This window comes from Grampus griseus, assembly GCF_964374135.1.
Source record: "Grampus griseus genome assembly, chromosome: 1".
In the NCBI taxonomy this organism is placed as follows: Eukaryota; Metazoa; Chordata; class Mammalia; order Artiodactyla; family Delphinidae; genus Grampus; species Grampus griseus.
Genome location: NC_139017.1, coordinates 69,400,229 through 69,425,726, shown reverse-complemented (window position 1 = coordinate 69,425,726; position 25,498 = coordinate 69,400,229). Strand labels below are relative to the sequence as shown.

Below are 25,498 nucleotides of genomic sequence, written 5' to 3'. Positions count from 1 at the left end.
CCTAAACATGAAAACATTGAAAGAGTATAAAAGATTTCTCTTCGTGTGCCTTTGTAGCCCAAAACCCATTGTGAGCAGGACCTACCTTCATGGTCTCTTCATTGCCATCACATGCCCTCCTCTCAATCAGAGTGTTCCCCAAGGTGATGACTCCTTTCACCTGCTCAGCTCGGCCATAGACCTCATTTTCAAAGGTCTTGTGCTTCAGATATTTTCTCTGAAGGGAAAGCAGAAACTAAATTACCACCTAATTTAGGAAGCAAGATGAGATAAATTCTGTCTAAAAGGAAGAGTTAACATTTCTATCATAACCAAGGTGATGATAACTTCTGAAGAACTCACTCCACATTAGACTCAGAAGTCCCTGAAGGCAGTGACAGTGCTCTGAACAGTAAGGAAGTGTTCAGTATCACAAGGTGACCATTCATCCAACCATCTGAGTATGTTGAAGTTTTCCAAGATTCTTATCTTGAACTTGCCTGAATGTTGGTGGGGTCTTTGTAAGATTCATCACAGGCTATGGGCAGCATCTCACTGATCCATTCTTCTTGGTCCTTGAGGTCATGGTAGAATTGTTTTAGGTCAGCATAGTCTCCAAGTTTCGTTCGCTCAGCAATCAGCTGTTCTTTGAGAGCCTTCCATCTGGAAGTCAGGGCTAGATTACTCTCTGTCCTCTACCCTTCCACCAAGCTTTGATGCCATATTCATGAATCTTCTTATTAGCTTACCTGCCCTTTCTCCTCTCATTATTTATATATTTATATGTCATATATATAAACATAGTTATATATTATTTATTCATATATTTCCTTATGTATTACATATTATATTATATATTATTATATATTCATATGTTATATATAACACAGTCTCATTATTTTCAGATATAAAATAAAGTGATTAAGTCAGGTAATTTCTAAGGTAACTTCCAAGTCTTTCATTTTATGAGTCTAGATCAGAACATTTCCCAAATTTTCAAGATAGTTTTAGGCATTTAGAAATGAGAACTCAGTGTTACCACCATCCTCAATGTTAACAAAGAGGCCACTTTGCTACATCTACCTATAACTCACAAAACAATTGCTCGGGTCTGACCTGTCTAGTACCCGTTGGCGCCGAGCAGCAATCTCTTCCTGGGCATAGTGGTCATCAGCTATGAGCTGCTCAGCAAAAAGTTCTAGTTCAGTGATCTTCTTTTCCTAGATAAAAGAAAGAGAAAAGCCCAGATGCATGGAAATTAGGCCCTTCATGCAATCCCAGACTCCCTCCTAGAAAAGGTCGGTGATATCTTTGTGGCTTCACAAAGGGAAACAAAACCAAGGCCAAAAGGTAAATGCCTTATGGGGAGGTGGGTTTTAACTCAACAAGAGGAGAAATAATAATGATACTGAAATGAGCTACTTCCCATCTCAGTATGGTGCTGAGTTCCCTATAGAAGAGACACTTCCCATGGCCATTGTAGAAGATGATTCCCACATTGGATGGGATGTTAGGCAGTATATAAAATAGCTTCCAATTTTAAAAGTCAAGTTTTAAAAAGCTGGATTTAAAGTAAAAAGTCCAGTGTCCCATGCGACTTGGCTAAGACTAAGCCACCATGTGCCCTGCCTACTTCAAAGTTTTCTCTAAGAATCAGATGGGAATTAAAATAAGTATAAACCACAAACATGTGTAGAATTTCTGTTATTATTACTAATAGCTATTATTGGAGTTCTTATGTTAGTTGTTATTACCTGGGCAGTGATTGCTTTGTCCAAATCGTCACGTTTCTTCATCAAGGCCTCCAGACTGTCTAAGGAACCCTTATCATCTGACCTTAGGTAATTCTCACGTACCACCATCCAGCTCTCAGCCTGATCACAGTTCCCTCGGAAAAACTATGGGGAATAAAGTTGAATGTATATGATATATTCATTCCAGGTGAACAGAGGAAATTATCTCCCCAGTCTCCTGTGATATTGATATAAGGGACCCTGTAAGGTGTGCCAATATTCTTCCAAGAAACATTTATACCATAAATCTTAGATATACTGGACCTTTTACTCTTCCCTGAAAACATGTTTTATGTTCTCATATAAGCTATACTCTCATATAAGTATATATGAGCTATATATCTCTATATATCTCATATAAGCTATACTCCATCCTTGGAGTATAGGAAATACCCTCACTATTTCCCATATCCTATACATAAATACTGGCTGGTTATTTCTTTAAGACTCTGGTAAACACTATTTTTCAGGGTAACCTGTGACACTCTCACTCCCTTCCCTCAAAAGCGTTAATCACTCCATCTGCCATAATCTCAAAACACTCATACATTTTATCAGTAATTATCTTACTGTAAGAGAATGATCTGCCTACGTGTCTAATTTCATTACTTTTAGGAAAGGGACACTATCTTACTAATCTTTGTGTTCCCAGGGCCCTGCATACAGTAGGTTCTCAATAAAACACAATCAATCAAACCCTCAATCAATCAATAAAGTATAATCACCCAATTTTATGCCCCCATGCCCTGGGACTGACCCCTATTTTGTTTGGCTTTTTTAACAGGAATAAGGAGTAAAGAACACCACAATGAACAGTCTACAGAGCAGGAAATACAATGTCAAATAATCAAGAGATGCCCTTATGCTTTCACCATGGAAATCCAGTGAAATAAGCACCTGTATTAACCACATAAAATTGCATAGATGAAACAGAGTGCAGCTAATCCTGCCTAATGATTGGGAATTTGCAGTACCTGCAATTCAAGACACTGATCTAGCATCTTCTTGCGTTGTTCCCAAGCTTTCTCCAACTCATCTCTCTCTAGTTTGACAGCTTGAAGTTCTTCTTCAATTTTAGGGCTGGCACGGTGCCCACTGCTTATAAGATCTGTACCGAAGTCTTCTAAGGCTTGGAAGGTGGGAGCCTCGGCCTCCATTTCAGCAAGATGCTCCTGTGGCAAAAAGGGGGCAGAGACTGGTGAGGCCAGTCACATCTCACCAAAGTTGTAACATGAGGGAAGGTCGTGAGGTCATGTGATCAGGGACTACGGCTTTTGTAACCGTACCTGGTGTCGCTCTATCATGATCTCTGTGCCAGTTAAATCCTCAGCTAGCTCCTGGGATGATACCATGCCACCAATGCCACTGAGCCAATTCTGTTGGTCCCTAGAGAAAGAGACATATTGACAAGAGAACCTTGTAACTTGCTATAGAACTGTCCGTCCTTGGGCTTTTTCTCCTCTAGAAAACATTTTCATATCAGTATTTTCTATCAAGTTTATATACTTCACAAATTTTAGACTTGTTGTTTTCACTTTATAACTTAATAATAGCATTCCCTTGACTTTGAAATTTTCTTCACTTATTATCTCATTTGATTCTTGCAATAATTTTGTGTAGAATTCTGGGAATTCTTTTCTTTCCATTTTGGAGATGCAGAAGTTGGCCTAGAGAATGTAAGCAATTTGCCCATGTGCTAAAACTAAAAGCAGACATCTGGAGTAGAACCCAGACACTGGAATCCTGGACTGGTACATATTCCATTACTCCTAACAAGTCCTGTTCCTTTAAAGTGGATAGATCTTGGGTTTAAAGATCTATTTTAGTATAGAATCTCAGGGAAGGCATGTCTTTCTTCTTACTTTTATTCCCAATAGAATCCAGTACATGATTCTGTCCAACACATACACACACATAGCACCCCCACCCCCTACTCCTGTGCTATTGACTAAATCAGGGCCATTTCCCACTCTTTTAGCAGTCAAGAAATTAGGCAAGGAGAGTTCAAGTCCATCTGCTCCAGATGGTAAATGTCAAATAATAATGCACTGACTTAAAAAACTATATATGATGGTCAGATTAAGCGTCTCATGAAGAATGCCCTTGCTCTTGTTTGCTAAACAGGAATCAGTAGCTTTAGGACAAAATGGTCTCTTCTTTTGTAAACTTATTTATTCACTTATTTAAACAATTAAGTTTTATTGGGTGTTTACTACGCACCAAACATTGTGAAAGAGATATATTTGTGCCTTCCAGAAGCTCACACTTTATATTGAAAGAAGAAAAAAAAAAGCAAACAAAACATAGACACTAATACATGTTTTTAAAAAGTACTAAAAAGCAAGACTGTCCTAAAGAGATAAAATAAGGTGTTAGAGTTGCTCTGAGGGTGGGGATATTACTTTTGAAATATTGAAGAGTAAGACTTCATAAAGAGAAAGAGGCAGCATTTAACTTGGAATCTTAATTACAGGTAGAACCTATATATACAGAGATAGATGAGCATATATATGATTTGGGGGAAAGAGTATGGATGCTACTTATTTATACTGTATGAAAAACTATAGCTTTCCAGAGACCCTGAATTGGGGAGGAGTTTGCCAAGGGCAACTGCAATCATTTGCCAAAGTTGCCCCCTTTTTTCTTCAAAAGTGTTGCATTGCAAACTACTACTTCCTGAACCCTCAATTCTAAATGATCCTCTCAGCAGACTGATATGATGGGGCACAATGTGAGAACTGTTCCACAGATAAAGTGCATATTTGCTAAAACGTGATAGTATCTAAAGTCTTTAGCAAGGCAGTGAAACTTCTCCAGGACTTAATTTTAACATTTCTGAGTTCATCTCTTGCTAGTTCTCCTTACCTCTGTGACATACAAAACCCAGGCTCTAGCTGTCCCCACATCATGGATATTCTGTACCTTTCTTATTCTCACACTTTTGTTTGCATAGTTCCATCTATTTGTTAGGATGTGTGTTTTGGGATGTATTATGTTCTACCATGGTTATCTGTATTCTTCTTTGCTTCTCCAGTAGACTACTCCCCCCCCCATATCCTGTAATTCCTGCTATAGCACCCTATATATAGTATACACTCTATAGAAACTTACTTAATTGGCATAGATAATCTCACATTCCTTCAAACTGAAATATTTCAGTTTGAAGGAATTGGCTTGAAATATTGAAAATGAGAATTTTGTGCCTTACCGGAGGTACAATCTGGACCTAGAGATACACTCCAAACCCAGCAGTGAAGAGCACCTGTACATAGACTGCTCCTAGATGCTCCACTCATGGGCCAGACTTGGAAATTGCCCACCCCACCTGGTGGAAGTCTGCCTCTGGAGCTTTACCTGGCCTGGCTGAGGAACAGGAAGAATTTTAGATCCTCCTGTAGGTTCTCCTTACGTTCCTCCGTAAGCCCCAGCAGGTCATCCCAGGCCTGATTCAGCTCCAGTCGCTGCCTTTGCAGGTCATCGGTGGCATCCGGGTGGGACTCACTGAGCCGATCTGCTGTCTCCCCCAATACAGCCACCTAGGAAGTCAAGAGCTCTGACAATCAGCCTGGAGTCGCACCTGAATCCTAACAAAGGAAGAGTTTCAAGCCCCGGTGGTGCTCCTTCCTCAAATAGACTTCAATGAGGTACAAGAACACCTTGCTACTTTATAAAATATTGTACATTTAAGAATAAGCCTTTGTAAAAATAAATAAATAAACAAACAAATAAATAAATATATAAGAAGGCTATCAGGCAGGGTGATTGACTTGGTTGGTGGCAAGTGTCTAATTTTTAATGTGAAAATCTTTTCAATGTAGACATTTTCTGTGCTTCTTTTTGCTTTACATGATAATGCAAGTTCTATGATGTCTCTGATTTTTCCAGAGTGTATTTGGCAAGCTCTAGAGTTCATTTTTTGGTCAGAGTAGGATTAATCTCCTTCAATCCCTTGCTAAGGAAACTCTGTACCATACTCAGGCATAGACCTGGCCATTTCCTATTTATTTGAGGCTGCTGACCTCCAACTAACATTGGTAAGTTCTGGCCTATTGGAACTCACTAAAGAGGTACTTAGATAGTAGGAAATTCATTTACAAGTTCATTTATATTTTCCCTCAATGTAATTTGGTGCAACCACTGTGGAAAACAGTATGGAGGTTCCTCAGAAAACTAAAAATAGAATTACCCTATGATCCAGCAATCCCACCCCTGGGCATTTTTCCAGACAAATCTATAATTCAAAAACTACTTGCACCCCTATGTTCACAGCAGCACCATTTACAATAGCCAAGACACGGAAACAAACTAAATGTCCATTGACAGATAAATGGATAAAGAAGATGTGGTATGTATATAAAGGAATATTACTCAGCCATAAAAAGGAATGAAATAATGCCCTTTGCAGCAACATGGATGCAACTAGGGATTATCATACTAAGTGAAGTAAGTCAGAAAGAGAAAGACAAATACCATATGACATCATTTATATGTGGAATCTAAAATATGACACAAATGAACCTATCTATGAAACAGAAACAGAATTATGGACATAGAGAACAGACTGGTGGTTGCCAAGGGGGAGGGGGTTGGGGGAGGAATGGAATGGGAGGTTGGGGTTAGCAGATGCAAGCTTTTCTATATAGAAAGGATAAACAATAAAGTCCTACTGTATAGCACAGAGAACTATATTCAATATCCTATGATAAACCATAATAGAAAAGAATATAATAAAAGAATGTATATATATATATATATATATATATATATATATATATATATGTATAACTGAATTACTTTGCTGCACAGCAGTAGTTAACACAACATTGTAAATCAACTATAATTTTCAACAATTTAAAAAGTTTTCCCTCCATGTGAATGGTTCTGGGGCATGCCCTCTTAGTGGACTTGCCTTAGGGACAAGGTAAAATTATGAGTATGGAATAAGATAAAAGTACAAGTATGGAGTAGGATAAAACTATAAGAATAAGAGACTCGACAATAAAACCAAAGAAAAGGACATTAATAGGTATAAATATGAAGATGAACGTGTTAGAAAAGCTTAAAAGCACGTCTCACCTTTTCCTCCAGGGGTATGAGGTCTCTCTCAAAGCCCTCATGCTGTCGCTGAAGGGCCTGAACACTGAACAAGTCTGAGCCAGGGTCAGCAGCACTGAGGGCCTGGCACTTCTTCTCAATCTGTTCCTTGGTGTCATCTGCTTCTCTGGTACACGAGAGTGAAGAGTTTAAGAATAATAGGCATACTAGAGGCAGACTAGCTGAGTTCACAAAGAAGTCATCACTACCATCATCATCATCCTTTGTAATGTGATAGAACTTAGGTGTACTTAATCTTTACAACAACTACTTGAGGCCTAGTTACTATTACCAGTCCCATTTACATATGAGAAAACTAAAGCTTAAGAGGCTAAGCAGAAAAAACAAAAAAAGAAGTAAACTATTGTTTCAAGGTTATACCACTGCCAAATGGTGGAGCCTAACTTTCAACCAGGTAGCCTGATGGCAAAGCTCCATGCTTAACTGTTATGTTTCATGATTTTCCATCTTAAGCCATTCTAAACAAGACCTGTCTGAATTTCAGTTTTCCCATTTCTGAATATTCAAAAATACATTTATACACAGTAAAGGTGTTTGGTTTTCATTAGTCTTGTTCATTCATTTGTTTGCTTAATTAGTTGTGTGTGTTTCTTAGTGTAGACACAGATTTGGAAGTCAAACATAAAAAAAATTGTTGAATCAACAGTTAGAGTCAATGTGATGTTTCTTGCCCTCTACTGTCTACTTCTAGTTCAGAAATGTAATTACTTAAACCTCTTGTTTCAACTTCAATTTTCATTCACTATCATGCAAACATATAAAGACTGCTAATTATGTATGTACCAGGGCCCAAGCCTAGGTACTAGAAAATTGAAGTTGGTTGTCTGGGAGTAGCCTATGTGCCAAGTGAAGAATCTACTACTGAAGCGCCTGATTTCCGATTTTTCCAGGAAGAAGGATTAAATTTATAGCTAGGGATCTACTATACTAAGTAGAATTGGCAGTTCTTGAGTGGGTTCTAGAGTAGCATTGCTTTTCAGGTAAAATTCTTACCTGTGAAACATTTGGACAGCATGGGCACTGCCCAACAGCTGGCGCTGTTCCTCTGCCAGCCTCTGCAAGGACCTCCAGCGGGCATTCAACTCCTGAAAGAGGCAAACACAGACTTTAGCTAGGGAGCTAACTCAGACAGCTCAGTGGTTTCTAACGACTAGATGGTTGTGGCTAAAACTTCCAAAAGTATGTTGAATAATAGTGGTGAGAGTGGGTAACCTTGTCTTGTTCCTGATCTTAGTGGAAATGGTTTCACTTTTTCACCATTGAGGACGATGTTGGCTGTGGGTTTGTCATATATGGCCTTTATTATGTTGAGGAAAGTTACCTCTATGCCTACTTTCTGGAGGGCTTTTATCATAAATCGGTGTTGAATTTTGTCGAAAGCTTTCTCTGCATCTGTTGAGATGATCATAGGTTTTTCTCCTTCAGTTTGTTAATATGATGTATCACGTTGATGGATTTGCATATATTAAAGAATCTTTGCATTCCTGGGATAAATCCCACTTGATCACAGTGTATGATCCTTTTAATGTGCTGTTGGATTCTGTTTGCTAGTATTTTGTTGAGGATTTTTGCATCTATGTTTATCAGTGATATTGGCCTGTAGTTTTCTTTCTTTGTGACATCCTTGTCTGGTTTTGGTATCAGGGTGATGGTGGCCTCATAGAAGGAGTTTGGGAGTGTTCCTCCCCCTGCTATTTTTTGTAGGAGTTTGAGAAGGATAGGTGTTAGCTCTTCTCTAAATGTTTGATGGAATTCGCCTGTGAAACCTTCTGGTCCTGGGCTTTTGTTGGTTGGAAGATTTTTAATCACAGTTTCAATGTCAGTGCTTGTGACTGGTCTGTTCATATTTTCTGCTTCTTCCTGGTTCAGTCTCGGAAGGTTGTGCATTTCTAAGAATTTGTCCATTTCTTTCAGGTTGTCCATTTTATTGGCACACAGTTGCTTGTAGTAATCTCTCATGATCCTTTGTATTTCTGCAGTGTCAGTTGTGACTTCTCCTTTTTCATTTCTAATTCAGTTGATTTGAGTCTTCTCCTTTTTTTTCTTGATGAGTCTGGCTAATGGTTTATCAATTTTGTTTATCTTCTCAAAGAACCAGCTTTTAGTTTTATTGATCCTTGCTATCATTTCCTTCATTTCTTTTTCATTTATTTCTGATCTGATCTTTATGATTTCTTTCCTTCTGCTAACTTTGGGTTTCTTTTTTTTTTTTCTTTCTCTAATTGCTTTAGGTGTAAGGTTACATTGTTTATTTGAGATGTTTCTTGTTTCTTAAGGTAGGATTGTATTGCTATAAACTTCCCACTTAGAACTGCTTTTGCGGCATCACATAGGTTTTGGGTCGTTGTGTTTTCATTGTCATTTGTTTCTAGGTATTTTCTGATTTCCTCTTTAGCCACAGCAATCAGAGAAGAAAAAGAAAGAAAAGGAGTCCAAATTGGAAGAAGAAGAAGTAAAGTTGTCACTGTTTGCAGATGACATGATACTATACATAGAGAATCCTAAAGATGCTACCAGAAAACTACTAGAGTGAATCAATGAATTTGGCAAAGTACGAGGATACAAAATTAATGCACAGAAATCTCTTGGATTCCTATACACTAACGATGAAAAATCTGAAAGTGAAATTAAAAAAACACTCCCATTTACCATTGCAACAAAAAGAATAAAATATCTAGGAATAAACCTACCTAAGGAGACAAAAGACCTGTATGCAGAAAATTATAAGACACTAATGAAAGAAATTAAAGATGATACAAACAGATGGAGAGATATACCATGTTCTTGGATTTGAAGAATCAACATTGTGAAAATGACTCTACTACCCAAAGCAATCTACAGATTCAATGCAATCCCTATCAAACTACCAGTGGCATTTTTCACAGAACTAGAACAAAAAATTTCACAATTTGTATGGAAACACAACAGACCCCGAATAGCCAAAACAATCTTGAGAAAGAAAAATGGAGCTGGAGGAATCAGGCTCCCTGACTTCAGACTATACTACAAAGCTACAGTAATCAAGACAGTATGGTACTGGCACAGACACAGAAATATAGATCAATGGAACAGGATAGAAAGTCCAGAGATAAACCCATGCACATATGGTCACCTCATCTTTGATAAAGGGGACAAGAATATACAGTGGAGAAAAGACAGCCTCTTCAATAAGTGGTGCTGGGAAAACTGGACAGGTACATGTAAAAGCATGAAATTGGAACACTCCCTAACACCATACACAAAAATAAACTGAAAATGGATTAAAGACCTAAATGTAAGGCCAGAAACTATCAAACTCTTAGAGGAAAACATAGGCAGAACACTCTATGACATAAATCACAGCAAGATCCTTTTTGACCCAACTCCTAGAGAAATGGAAATAAAAACAAAAATAAACAAATGGGACCTAATGAAACTTCAAAGCTTTTGCACAGCAAAGGAAACCATAAACAAGACCAAAAGACAACCCTCAGAATGGGGGGAAATATTAGCAAATGAAGCAACTGACAAAGGATTAATCTCCAAAACATACAAGCAACTCATGCAGCTCAATATCAAAAAAAAAAAAAAAAAAACCCAATCCAAAAATGGGCAGAAGACCTAACTAGACATTTCTCCAAAGAAGCTATACAGATTGCCGACAGACACATGAAAGAATGCTCAATGTCATTAATCATTAAAGAAATGCAAATTAAAAGTACAATGAGATATCATCTCACACCAGTCAGAATGGCCATCATTAAAATATCTACAAAGAAGAAATGCTGGAGAGGGTGTGGAGAAAAGGGAACACTCTTGCACTGTTGGTGGGAATGTAAATTGATACAGCCACTATGGAGAACAGTATGGAGGTTCCTTAAAAAAACTAAAAATAAAACTACCATACGTCCCAGCAATCCCACTACTGGGCATGTACCCTGAGAAAACCATAAATCAAAATGAGTCATGTACCAAAATGTTCATTGCAGCTCTATATTTACCGTAGCCAGTACACGGAAGCAACCTAAATGCCCATCGACAGGTGAATGGATAAAGAAGATGTGGTACATATATACAATGGAATATTACTCAGCCATAAAGAAGAATGAAACGGAATTATTTGTAGCGAGGTGGATTGACCTAGAGACTGTCATACAGAGTGAAGTAAATCAGAAAGAGAAAAACAAATACTGTATGCTAGCACATATATATGGAATCTAAAAAAGAAAAAAAAAAGGTCATGAAGAGCCAGGGGCAAGACGGGAATAAAGATGCAGACCTATTAGAGAATGGAGTTGAGGATACGGGGAGGGGAAGGGTAAGCTGGGACAAAGTGATAGAGTGGCATTGACATATATACACTACCAAACATAAAATAGATAACTAGTTGGAAGTGGCCGCATAGCACAGGGAGATCAGCTTGATGGTTTGTGACCACCTAGAGGGGTGGGATAGGGAGGGTGGGAGGGAGGGAGATGCAAGAGGGAAGAGATATGGGGACATACGTATATGTATAACTGATTTGCTTTGTTATAAAGCAGAAACTAACACACCATTGTAAAGGAATTATACCCCAGTAAAGATGTTTAAAAAAAGACTAGATGGGGCTTAAACCCTGGTTGTTTTCATCTTATCTCCTTTACAAAATGCACAGGTTTCTTTCTTTCTTGGATAGCTTGAACTTGGGTCTCATCTATGCCACTGTAGCTAAGAAAGGAATTAGTTTTCTTCCGAAACTGATGTTCTAGGGTGGAACAATGAACCTTAGAGCAGCAATTGCTATTGGCTGCCACAGAGATACATTACAGCCTCTGAAAAGTGAGTGGAAAGTGTTGCCTTGGTAGTTAGAAGGTATTACCTTTCTCTGTGAGAAATATAATACCATTCTGCGTCTTGAAATGACTAAACCAGGTAGCTTCTTAGAGCCCTATTTTACTGTAGAGAGTAAGCAAATTGTTCCTATGCACTTTCCTTCTCACTCTTACCCCAGGTCAATTACCACAAAAGGAGGCAGAGAATTCATCCTCACTGGTTTATGATGACTCAGAGAACTGGACTAGACATTCTATTAATTCATTACATCTCTTATGGAACCGCAAGTCCAAATCTGAGTCAGGTCTAGAATGCCTTCTCCCCCATCTCTACTACCTATATTCTTCTTTCATCAGATTTTACCAGAGTATCTCCTCCAGTAAACTTTCTTGATTAACCACTTCGCACTGTCATAGCTCCTTTATCTGCCTTTTCTTTGTATTCATGCATTTGATCACTGAATTTCTTGGGGCGATGGGGGGTGTGTGTGGCAATTTATAGATTTCAGATCAGTTAAAATGGATACATGGCTGGACTATCTGAACTATTTCCTTTGACCTTTCCTGTAGTTAGCTCCATACTGCCATTACCTTCTGCATGTTCTAGTTGATCTTCAGGATATGAAATTAAGCATTTTAAAATGAAATGAAGATTCCCCAAACCTGGTAATGAGAAGAAAGAAGGAGCCATAGTTACCTGCTGTATTTGAGCTCCTTCTGGTGTCAGAAGCTCTTCAAATTGAAGATCATCAGCCACCTTGTTGATATCCCTCAGCCGAGGCTCATTGGTCTTCAAATCCTAGGTGGGAAAATGTATCCAAAGCAGTATAAATCCCCTTCTCAAGAGTCTTTCATACTTACCTGCTCATCTTTGCCCCGACTTGGCTACAGGTTAAAACGTATTGCTAACCACATTTGCAGTACACGGCAAACTGCCTTCCTCCAGTCTGCCACAAAGAAGAGTACCTTTAAACTCCCTGATACCCAGTGGCTATCAAAAACATGACAAGAGAGCTGTTATTTATATGGATTATGGAGCACATTAATTTTCCTAGATTTCTCCCTGGATTAAATTATACCATCAAAGGGGTCTATACCTGAGCCACGTAATGTTCTTTCTACCAATACAAATTCCTTCACTTTTTGTAGAATTTCATTGTCTGAGTTGCAATTTGCTTATATTAAGATGTTGTAGCAGCTCTAGGGAACTCATCACCACATCTATGGTGATGACATTGCTTATTTCACTATGCAATGGCCTTTTAATGAGTTTTCTCATGGAAGTCTCATTCTTGGTATTGTTTTATAAATTGTACCCTTTTTTTTTCCCCTTTCCTTTCTTTCACTTCTCTCTGTCTCCATATGTACTTTATCTTTATCTATCGATTGATCGATAGCTTTGTATAGCTTTGTATTCCATGTGTAAGGAAAGTACCATATGGAAAAGAAAGAAGGAAGTAGTTTATACTAATTGCTAGTTAAAATAATAGAATGGATCTGAGAGAATAAAGGAGAATGGAAAGGTTTTAGGTAGGCAGAAAATTAGAAATTGTCTGGTTGTAAAGTCAGGTTGTTCTTCCCACCTTTCCATCCAAACTTCTGTCCCATAATTAGACCTTGCAAGAGTCTCACAACACCCCATCTCAACCTGGGAAGCAGGAACAAAAGACAGTATAGGACAAGTTGTAAAGATTCTGGGGGACCAGCACTTCCAGTAGGATGTGGGAGTGGCAGGAAATGCAGGCTGCAAAGTCAGGGTGACTAGTTTCCTCTGCATTTTCCTTCCACTTGTAATACCCAGAGAAATATTTGAAATGTGGAAGTCTCAGTAGTTTGGGGGAGGATATTTAGCAAATATGAAATTAAGGAGTTACTAAGGAGGAGATATGGGGTAAAAGGAAAGGATGATAACCCTCGTAAAGCTGTCTAGAGGAGTTGGTTCTTCTTTCTCACCATTTGGAACTCATCAAACTTTTTCTGCAGCTCCCAAACATCATCTAATTCCACCCCGCTGTTTTCTGCCTTTTTCTCTCGGATCCAGTCCAGCATGTCTCCTGCCTCATAGGCCAGCAAAAACTCATTGTAACGTTGCAATAGATGACGTCTGCGTTGTTCTGCCCGATCCAGGAGAGAAAGGTACCTGGGTGGAGAAACAAAGAGAATGGGAAATGTGGAATAAGAGATGGAGAAAACACAGAAGAGTAGAAGCAGGGTGAGAAAGGGGGAGAATGAAAGGGACAAAAATGAGAGGGAGGAAAAAATCAAAAGAAAACAGTAAAGAGAAGAGGAAATAAAGATGGAAGGAAAATAGCATTGAGAAGAGAGAGAAAAAAGTGTTCCATTTAAAAACAATAAAAATGTCAATGTTCCAACAGTATGACTGTCAATACGCCTTCCTCATTCTATAGAAGTGAAAATCTCACATTCCTATTGACAACTGGATATGAAGTAGCCTGGCATAGTAAACAAAGTTCACACAAAAGTCAGAAGACCTTTTGATAACCTTGAAAGAGTGAAAGATTGCCAGGCAGGGAGTCAGAATACGTGACCCTAATATGTGTCTGACCTCTGGCACTTGACTTAATGGTTCTGGGGTTCCCTTTCCTCATTTAAAAAGTAAAGGGTTTGAATTACCCTAAGTTAACTTTCAGCTCTTAAAATCTGTGAATTTGCAAAGCATCCTTAATCTAACAGATATAGAATCGTAAGACGTGTTTTTGACCAATCTGGAATGTTTGGCCAAACACTGTTCTGTTCTCCAGCCTTCAGAACTCACTGGTTTTCAATCTGTTCCTGACGCTGGGTGATGTTGCCTGGTTCTTCTCGCCTCCGTTGCGGGAGCATAGGAAACTCATCACGGGCAAGTTTCCTGACGTAGACAGCTGGCACAAAGCCCTGCTGATCATCAGCTTCCACTTTCCACCAGTCCTAAAGGGAGAGAAAATCCCCATTTCTTCCTTAGTTCTTGGAAAAGCCACATATAGGAGAAGTTTTAACCCTCATAACTAAGTCTCTAGGCAAAGGGACAGGCTGATGGCCAGAAGAAGCAAACCATTGCTTATGGGTAGCATATAATGTTTATATATTACAAAGAACATACATCAGAAGTTGCAGGAAGTGCAGAGATAAGCCTCTTAAATCAAGGAATCTGATATTTGATGTTAGATCCTTAACTTTGATGAGGTTTTCAAAAACTGACAGCCATTCTCTTCATGATGGGGCATTTTGTCCACTAGGAATTCACAAAAAACCCATAGGGCCAGGACTGAACTGGGCTTTTTGTGGGTGAAGCACCTGTATATGACAATATTGTATAATAACTTCTCACCATCCCTCTCCCAGAGCCCCTAAAAATTGTGTGTTGCCCTGAAATTCACCTATGCAAATGCTTTATGCTTAAGTATGACCTTGATCTCCACAGGAGGGTTGCTATACTAACTGCTCTGGAGTTAACATCCTCAGAGAATAATGTGGTGAAATGAAGAAGACTGAGCAAAGAGAAAAGAGGACTGGAACACAGCTTATTTGATAATAAAATTCTTGCTTCTCTAAAAAAATTACTTGGCCTCAGAGTAACAAATCCCAAGCTCTCTTTTTTCTTCTCAATCATTTTTGGAGATTAATGAAGCATTAGAATATAAAAATATTTCTCATGCTCTTATGAGAAATATATTTAAAATCCTAGACAATACTTTGTCAGTATTCTCACAGTCATAAGGGCTAAAGAAAATCTAAGTTGGCAAAAGACTTCTCCTTGAACAGGCTCCTCTTAACACCAGCCATTTTTGTTCCATTACTAGGAACACTGGGTCAGAAGAGCAAGGAAAGATGAGAAGAAAGAGGCAGTTTAATTCTGTAAACATATTACAGAATTGTCACTCATGGCTTACATGTCTTTGGGCTAGTTACTTAAGCTCGTTGAGTCCTCACTTTGTTAACTGTAAAATTGGTATTATAATCTCAAAAGATATGTACAGGATCCTACACAGCAACTGAAGGAAAGATACTGCTCAATAAATTATGGTTATTTAAGAGAGAGAGAAATAGAAAAATATTGGCTGGTTAAAATATGGGTATCTGGCAGGGTTGGGAGAGTTGACTGCAAGAGCCACCCTGTTGATGGGGAGAAAGGTAGAAGGGAAAGTCACCTTGTTGATGGAACTGAGCAGTGTTAAGATATCATCTTTCTTCATGGTGACTTCTCGGGGGCTGCGGGCCTGGAAGTCATATAAGGCCACAACCCTCTCTTCTCGAGCAGCTTCCTCCACAGGTGCAGCCTGTTGTTGCTGAACAAAAACAGTAAACAGAACAAGCCAGTCACCCATAGGAAAGATTTCCCTGTACAGCCTACCCATGGTGGGCCATCCCTGCACCTTGCAGGAGAGAGGAGCCCCTGGCTGAAATCTCTTACATGGCTGCCAGTAACAGAGCTATTGCAATATGCCATCTTCAGAGATATCGTTCCATCCTAACACTTCTCAGGGGACAGGTGGGCTGGGAAATATGAACACAGAGTGAGCAAGTAAGAATGTAAGTTTTCAAAAACATATTAAATGCTCTAAACTACCAGTTCTTAAGCAGGCAATAAAGGATTGTATGCATCCATGTTCCAGAAAAGTTTTTGAGAAAGTGAGAGACCCACTGTCTCTCATCACCTTCTCCATTCCCTGGGTCTTTAAAGCATTTGTCAAACAACCGTGGACTTTCTTTTTTAGAGATGAGTGATCTACAACACAGGAAAGGCCACAGAATTTTAAAAATTGAGAACATAAACTGAGATCAAATATCTTGTCTCTCTCTCCTTTTTAACCTGTCCTCTAAGGTATGGTCTTCTCTGATTTTCATTTTTCCCAAATATCATATCTCTGAGAGAATGAACAAAATATAATCCCTCTTCATAAGCAATGGCCCACACCTTCTTCAGATTGGAGCTGAAGATGTACTTCCCCTTACATATCCTTCTGATTTTGTATCCTTTAAGTACTGCTTCCTCATAACTTACAATTCATAAATCCACCTGTTTTTGTGTAGGCACCCACTGTGCAGAGCTTGAGGAAGGCACAGCACCAAAGCTCTGTAAATATATATTGACTTGACAGAGTGAGTCTATGTCTTTTCTACTCCCAGTGTATGGATTCAGAGCCCCTCATAAGACAGAATTTCTTGAATGTGAGAAGTGTGTCTCTGTTGCTTCCACTATACTAGGAGATACCCATATCATTTAGTTGATTGCAGCTCCCATCACTCTTCAGGACACTTATTTTCACCTTGCAGTCTAGCCATTCTCACATTCTCAGTCCTTTGCATTTCCCATTTCCCAAATACACTTGATTATTTTGTGCTTCAGTGCATTTGCTCTCATAGCTTATTCACTAGAAGAGCCCTTCTTCTCATTATCTGCATAGTAAACTACCCTTAAAAAAAATAAACTGGTTTGCCTCAGCTATGAAGATTTTCCTATCCTCCAGCACTCTCATTTCAAAAGAATGAAACACTCCTTTCTTTGAGATTCTTTTTCCTGTTCATATATCTATTATATACAATTATTTGTTAAAATTTATGACCTAATAGATTGTAATTTTCCTTCAAATCAGGATTATTTTTTATTCATGCTTGCACATGGTAGACATTTAATAAGTGTCAGTATAAAAAAAACTAAGAAAGGGAGGAAATAAATCAGGAGGGAATATAAGAGGAGAGATGCAAATAAAAGAAATAGGAAAAGACAGAGAATGAAAGTATAAAATGAAAAAGGAAAGCAAAAAAATAATATACCAGTGAATAAATGATAATACTTACTGAGAAATTCTTATAAACTAAATCTCCGTAGGTGCTACAAAGATGCCACAGCGCCTGCCTAAAGATCACAGGACTTATTATTTTCTATTGCAGTTGCTTCCTGGACCATGTAAAGTAAAAACTGGTAACAAAGAGAATCTCCTAATTCCTTTTCCTCTGTGGTGGAGAATGTGATTCTTGTCATACCTAAGTCCTTCTTACCTGGCAGGCTTCTGCCTGATCCCGAAGAGCTTGCATACTGTTTCCAAAAGCCTTCAGATCCACTAGAAAGGCCTCATGCTTCTTTAGAAGAGCCTGAATTTGTTGATGGGAAAATCATCAGAAGCAAACACAGGAAGAACACTAAGCATCCCTGGGGAGTGTTTCAACTATTGTTTTGTGTTATACTTATTGTCCTAATTCCTGGTAAGAGACACTCTCCACATATAATAAATTTTTTAACTCTAAATTTGCAAGTATCAAGAAAATAAGAGTTAAATGAACAACAATATCAATATATTTGCTTTAATCAAAATAAAGTCAAATTGCACAAGTGTTTTCTCAATACATATCACAGCTGAAAGAGGATACTGCTGAAAACATTGCTTTGTAGGATTAAATATTGGCATAACTTTAGATGCCCATGTCAAGTATTTCTAGTGCATAGGGTTTGTGAAATACTATACTGGCTGACCATAGGACAATGAGCAAAACAAAGAAATGGATATAAAGGGTAATTATGACCTTAGAAGTTCTTCTTGCCCCAACATGTCTGTCTGCCTGGCTTTATTACAATAAAATAATTAAATATGTGTTAAAACTATGGTTGGTTTGTGAAATCCCAAGCTCAGTCTGGGAAATTTAGGATGGGACCAAGACAGGCATAGATGTCTGGTCATGCCTTTTTGGGCTTAGATAATCTCTAAGAACTATGGCTCTCTGTGGGGTTAGGAAAATGTGGTGTATCTTTTGGGATTTCTGTTAACTCAGGTTATCCCAGCAGATGAAGGCCAAAGGTTATCACTCTGGAAACTCCGAAAAATCTGAGAAAACCTGTAGTTGTCACACAATCTAATCAGGTTCTAATTTGGTACTAATTTGGTGAGTACTAGACAGTATCCTTCCCTGTGCCCACCTTACCCCAGCTGCTTCTTCATCAGCCCCATAGTTAGTGTTGTCTACTATAGGTTCCCTCTCTCTAATCCATGCTTCTGCTTCATGCAGGTCAGCTAGGTATTGCTGGAACTGGACATTGGCTTCAAGATCATTCTGCCGTCTAGCAGCTCGAGCCTGGAGAGATTCCATATTCTCATTCAAACTCTTGACCCTAGAGGCCACATCTTCTGCAGCAAAGTGTCCTATAGAGTAGTTATAGAAAAGGAGAATTTTACCCTCGTTAATATCCACTATACTTTAATCCTTTTGGTGAGCTGGGAGAGAGAAAGGGAGCCATGAGAATGATGCTGCATGTAGTCAATGTGACATTTCACCTAAGTTCCTGGGAACTGGGATGTCATAAGTGAGATTAAGCATCAATAGATGCTAATGGGGGATAGGGTATATGTGTGGTGGTGAATTGGGTGGTACAATCTCTGATATACAGACTGAAAACAAAATAGCTATGTGTGGGTACTGCTCAGAGTTCCAAAAATGTGTATTCTCTAGCTTAAGCAAAAAATTCAGCAGATTTTCATTTCTTTTTTTTTTAATATCAATGAATTAAAATTCATTCTTAGGATTGTGTTAAGTATGTTTTTTAGAATTTGGTGAACACCTCCACAGATAAACCAAGAAAATACAGTGACGTGTCAGCAAAAATCAACCAGCAGATTTTCATTTTTACCCATAAAAGATTTATTACTGCAGGAATTGTTCTCCCATCCTAAACAACTAGAAAACAAGACACAGTGTAAGAAACAATGATTTTCAGAAGATAGGCAGAGGAGTGTGACTCCTGAGAGAAGGGAAAGAAATGAGCTATGCCTTATGACTGCCACAGTTTATGCCTGGGGCAGTCTGTAGACTGCAGTGCTGGGAGGACTAGCCCAAATAGAACTAGCAATCACACCATTCTGAGGAGACAGAGATCAGAGTTGGGGGAAGACAAGACAGCTAGAGCTTGTGGAGCAGAGTACTGAGAAGGGTGCTGTACTGGGGATGGAGTTTTGGGGATACACATAGAGGTCCCATGAAGTATGTGACTGATTACTCCTTTGCACACATGTGTCAGGAAGCTCTTCAAGGGTAAGGAAAAGAAGACTGGAAAGCAGTAGGCCAAAAAACTCCTAAGGTCACATAGGACTGTGAATAATTAAAATTAGCTCCCACCAAAGTGGAAAGATATTATAATACATGAGGTAGTATCCTCAGAAGGGTTATACCTTAGTAGTGAACTAGTCTCTAAATTAGTTCCAGAATAAAAACGTCCCTGGAAGAACCATAAGAAAGCAGATCCAAGAAGCTCAACGATTGCAAAGCTAAAGAAACAAAGACCACTACACCAAGTTATACTGTAATCAAATTGGCGCAAATTGGTGAAAACCAGGGATAAAAGAGTCAGAGGGAAGAAAGACCTTACCTACAAAGGAGCAAAGATAGTAATGAGAGAAGACTTCTCACCAGAAACTCTGCAAGTCAGAAGACAGTGCAGCAGCATCTTTAAAATGCTCAGAGAAAGACAATATCAGCCAAGAATTTTATATTCAGTGAAAATATGTTTCAAAAATGAAAGCAAAAGGAAGTCTTTTAGACCAAAATAAAAGCCCAGAGAATTTATTATTAGCAGGATTTCACTACAGGAAATGTTAGAGGAACTTCATGCAGAAGGAAAATTATACAGGTAAAAGTATCAAAGTAGATAAGGGAATGAAGCCCTAAAATTGAAAAAAAAACTTCTCATAAATCTGGCACAGTGATGACAGGTCAATTCAATCTGAATCATACATACCTTCCTCTACCATTTTGTTTCCCCTCTCTGTTATCACTTGGATGCGTGGCTCATGGCTGGCAATATTATCCTGGATGACTTGGTGTCTGTTCAGAAGATTCTTGGAGGAAATCAGGTCCTTGCCTAGAGATAAAAATAATTTCAAGGTCGTTGTTGTAGTACACAGAATAATAAGAAGCTACTGTACTTCTTTTTAACTCTTGGACCTACAAGTTCTTCCCAGTGAAGTTCATTAAGTGGGCTTCCTAAAATTTATGCTGTTTGTCTGAATTAACTCTGCTCAGCTTTGTTCTTCCCCTTGCCTCTTTGTACTAAGAAAATGCATTATTCTACAAAAGACAATGAATAAATCACTCTTCTCTTTGGATGATAAGTAGAAAGGCACGTAACTCTTCAGCTCAAACTTCCAATAATTTCATGCAACCAATTTTCTTTCAATATACTGTGGTATAAAAAGCAGGATCTTCTACTTGCTTATTTTTATGGATGCCAGAAAATTATTAAGTCCTCTAAACTAAAAATAACTGTTTTGTAGTTTTCTTTGTAAAGATTAGACATAACTTACAAAAAGTGTCTCACTCGTTGGTTAACACTAACAAGCACATAATAAATACTATGTACCGTTAATTTCCTGCTTCTAAAGTCCCCAGTTCCAGCTGTCTACTTCATCCTCCCTGTCTCCCGTCCACACCTCAACTCTCTTTCCTCCAAAATTTTCTTCCATATAGTTCACACTAAATGTCTCCAGAAACCCTCTATGCCTGTCTCTCCCTCAAAGAGATCTTTTCTGTTCTAGGATATTTTCCCAGACTAACCCCTCTGTTGTCATATGATCCAGCCTCTCACAGATGTACCCAATACATGTATATTAAGTTTGCATTATATTTATGTGCACTTTTTTCTGTATTTCAATGCAAGTGTCCTGGCACTAACAATGGTGGACTGACTGATTCCAAAGGAAAGGAAATTATGTACTTTATCTGCTGCTTCACCCCTTTTATCCTTGTAATAGCTCATACATATCCTTGTGATAGCTCCCCTTATAAAAGGGAGTCACTGACAATATAAACAAAAACACTTGTGACCTCAAACGCTAACCATGACCGCTCAGCCAAGGACCTTGGCAATAACTTAGAGCAAGTAGCAAAATGATGGTTACTTTAGCTCTTCCCAGAGGCCTTAAATTCACAGCATTTTTCATGTCTGGTTTTAGGAGGAAAACTTCTCAGGATGAATTATTAAAAAATCTTTATTTTTTGGAAAGCAGGAAAAATGTTCAAGAGTCTAAGGAGAAAGACCTGAGGGCAAACTTTGCTACTGGATCCCAGATCCCTCAAACTATCTGCAGACCTTGGTCTTCTCCTTATGGCTCTGCCTGCTCGGGCTGTACGGCTGTACTAACCAAGGTAGGTGGAAGCTGCAGAAGGTTCAGTCTCTTGGATCCAGGCCTCCTCATCCTCTGTGTCTCTGCAGATCTGGTGCAGGAGGAGAAGGTCGATGAGCTTATTCTTCCGGTTGGCCAGTTGCTTTTTCAGGTCTTCAAACCGAGACACCAGGGACTCCTGCCTTGCCCGTATGTCCCCAGCACTGGGATGGCCTATTTCTTCAAAATATGCTGCCAGGTCTGTGAGGGTGTCCACCTGATCCTGAGGAAGAAATAGAATCGGTGTCAGAAAATCCCATCATTCAGTAGAAAAGGATGAGAGTTTGGTATCTGGCATGGAGGGCAGGATGGGGGGTGGGTGGTGATGAGGAGAATCAGCTCTATACATACTCATGTTTAAACTTCTAATCAAATCAGTGAAATAGAGTGGGAAAGTTTGCTACACTAAGAACCAATTCTTCAAGCTAAAGGCTGTTTATAAGAAAGTAGTTCTGAAACCACGTGTTAGAAAGGACAAAATATGTGTAGAATGTGCCAAAGAAATCAGGGAAACCAGAACGACAAAGGCTTGCTTGTTTGGGAGTAGTGATAAATTGAGGCCCCAAAGAAAACAGCAGGAGGCTTCTTCTATCCCAGTTCCCTTTCCAGCCTCTTTCTCACCCTTTAAAATGAGCTGGAACTGTAAATAACAAGGAAATTTCTGAGGCTTACGTTTGTTGCATAACAGGAACCATGCCTATGAGATGAAATGTGACGTTACAGAAACAAATGTCCGAACCTCAGAAAGAAAAATTAAAAGGCCTTTCTTTGGCCACTAACTAGTTGTATGAATTTAAGTAAATAATGGTCCCCATTTGGGTCGTATCTGAGAAAGGAGGAAAATAGAAACAGAAGTTTGAAGGATCTTCCTAGAAATAAAATTTTAATCGTATTACTATATGGTAAAATACATACGAGAGATTCGTTTCATCTTTATTAATGAGGTCAACTGTAACTGGTCTAGCAAGAGCACAGAACACAAGATTTTTGTTTGTCTGCTTGTTTCATTTTGTTGTTGGAATGGGGGTGGTGGTGATAAGAGAAGTTCTTCAAAAAATGGATGAGCAGCAGGTATTGGTTTTACTTATTCTATTTTGCCATCCAGTGTTCAACCTACACAGGTTTTGATCTATCTCTTCTTAATTTGGAACAAACCATTGATCATCAATAGCTTCTTAAAATGTATACTCACTTCTCCATAAAGAAATAAAGGCGCCACAAAGAGTTAAAATTAAAATCTCCTACTAGCCAACGGTTCTCAACTCTTAGGACATTTTAACTTTGAAAAACATCATTGTGTAATAGAGTGATTTTCAAACATCATAATTGTTATCATGATTATGGTTCCACTGTACTAGTTGAAAGCTAATGTAGTGCAAGAGGCTTCAGACTAAAGAGATAGACTTGGCTGCTCCTCAATTGCCATTTTGTCCAGCTCTTCACCTGTTTTCATAATAGTTTCCTCATCGATCTAATAAGGACTTTGGGCTAGAGAATATTCATGATCTTTTCCAGCTTTAATAGTCCGTAACTAAAATTTTTTTTTGCAAGCATGATATCTTAGCCACTACTCCAACTAGGAGTGTAACCAAGGGGAATCCTATGGGGCCTTCCCAGGACAGATCCCTCCCATACCCTCTGTTTTAGCTCCTCTTTGAAGTTGCCAGGTAATAGTATCTGATGCATATTTCCTGACTTCTTCAGATGCTAATACCAGCACCAAATGGAAGAAATTAACTAGAATACTTGATGATAATGAGCACATAGCCCCCAGACCTTCTGGAACTGAAGGATTAATAATGTTAACTGCCATGTTAGCTCAGCATCAACCAATCAGAGAATTGTGCACGAGCTGATCACATACCCCCACGATACCCCCTCCCTCTCCTGGCCTTTAAAAATGCTTTGCTACTCAAAATGGATTAAAGACCTAAATGTAAGGCCAGACACTATCAAACTCTTAGAGGAAAACATAGGCAGAACACTCTATGACATAAATCACAGCAACATCCTTTTTGACCCACCTCCTAGAGAAATGGAAATAAAAACAAAAATAAACAAATGGGACCTAATGAAACTTCAAAGCTTTTGCACAGCAAAGGAAACCATAAACAAGACCAAAAGACAACTCTCAGAATGGGGGGAAATATTTGCAAATGAAGCAACTGACAAAGGATTAATCTCCAAAATTTACAAGCAGCTCAATAACAAAAAAACAAACACAATCCAAAAATGGGCAGAAGACCTAAATAGACATTTCTCCAAAGAAGATACATAGATTGCCAACAAACACATGAAAGAATGCTCAACATCATTAATCATTAGAGAAATGCAAATCAAAACTACAATGAGATATCATTTCACACTGATCAGAATGGCCATCATCAAAAAATCTAGAAACCATAAATGCTGGAGAGGGTGTGGAGAAAAGGGAACACTCTTGCACTGTTGGTGGGAATGTAAATTGATACAGCCACTATGGAGAACAATATGGAGGTTCCTTAAAAAACTACAAATAGAACTACCATACGACCCAGCAATCCCACTACTGGGCATGTACCCTGAGAAAACCATAATTCAAAAAGAGTCATGTACCAAAATGTACATTGCAGCTCTATTTACAATAGCCAGGACATGGAAGCAACCTAAGTGTCCATCATCGGATGAATGGATAAAGAAGATGTGGCACGTATATACAATGGAATATTACTCAGCCATAAAAAGAAACAAAATTGAGATATTTGTAGTGAGGTGGATGGACCTAGAGTCTGTCATACAGAGTGAAGCCAGAAAGAGAAAAACAAATACTGTATGCTAACACATATATATGGAATCTAAGAAAAAAAAAGTCATGAAAAACCTAGGGGTAAGACAGGAATAAAGACACAGATGTACTAAAGAATGGACTTGAGGATATGGGGAGGGGGAAGGGTAAGGTGTGACAAAGTGAGAGAGTGGCATGGACATATATACACTACCGAACATAAAATAGATAGCTAGTGGGAAGCAGCCGCATAGCACAGGGAAATCAGCTCGGTGGTTTGTGACCACCTAGAGGGGTGGGATAGGGAGGGTGGGAGGGAGGGACACACAAGAGGGAAGAGATATGGGAACATATGTATATGTATAACTGATTCACTTTGTTATAAAGCAGAAACTAACACACCATTGTAAAGCAATTATACTCCAATAAAGATGTAAAAAAAAAAATGCTTTGCTGAAACCCTTTGGGGAGTTCTGGTTTTTTGGGGCTCAAGCTGAGGCAGAAGATAGATGGCCCCCAGGCTGGACAGTTTCTCCCCTGTGGACAGATACTCCAAAATAGCAGAAGAGAGGAGTTGAACCCTGCCTAGGTAAGAGCTAAAAAACCACATATTCCTCATTCTTGAAGTCAAGGAGACCTTCCAAACTACACATGTGCAGAAAGGCTCCCTGAAAGTAGAAAGGAAGAGGGCGCCACCCCATAGTAGGTGATGTCAATCTACCCATAGGCCTCTTTGCTAAAATCCATCTTGGCTAAGAGATGTGCATGCACACAAGGGAGAACACTGAGATATACCAAATATAGACTCAGAACCAGAAAAAGCAAGATGATTAGCCAAAGGAAACCCAGAAGAAATGCCCCATATAAGTGATTCAAACTATCACGAGGGCGTGACTCTCTCTCTGAGCC

The 25,498-nt window shown here is 38.8% G+C and overlaps 1 protein-coding gene across 1 annotated transcript in view; it reads right to left on the bottom strand.

Moving 5' to 3' along the window:
• Positions 1–25,498, bottom strand: part of SPTA1 (spectrin alpha, erythrocytic 1) — a gene marked incomplete at both ends in the record, with an annotated part of 66,033 nt that overhangs the window by 20,773 nt on the left and 19,762 nt on the right. The window contains 17 exons of the mRNA XM_082663162.1: positions 86–217; positions 480–642; positions 1,096–1,199; positions 1,734–1,877; positions 2,747–2,944; positions 3,059–3,158; positions 5,127–5,308; positions 6,849–6,993; positions 7,881–7,972; positions 12,375–12,476; positions 13,631–13,817; positions 14,454–14,605; positions 15,826–15,963; positions 17,678–17,770; positions 18,596–18,813; positions 20,403–20,525; positions 21,805–22,048. Of these exons, the coding sequence (XP_082519288.1) occupies positions 86–217; positions 480–642; positions 1,096–1,199; positions 1,734–1,877; positions 2,747–2,944; positions 3,059–3,158; positions 5,127–5,308; positions 6,849–6,993; positions 7,881–7,972; positions 12,375–12,476; positions 13,631–13,817; positions 14,454–14,605; positions 15,826–15,963; positions 17,678–17,770; positions 18,596–18,813; positions 20,403–20,525; positions 21,805–22,048 (2,517 nt within the window). The remainder of the gene's footprint in view (positions 1–85; positions 218–479; positions 643–1,095; positions 1,200–1,733; positions 1,878–2,746; positions 2,945–3,058; positions 3,159–5,126; positions 5,309–6,848; positions 6,994–7,880; positions 7,973–12,374; positions 12,477–13,630; positions 13,818–14,453; positions 14,606–15,825; positions 15,964–17,677; positions 17,771–18,595; positions 18,814–20,402; positions 20,526–21,804; positions 22,049–25,498) is intronic.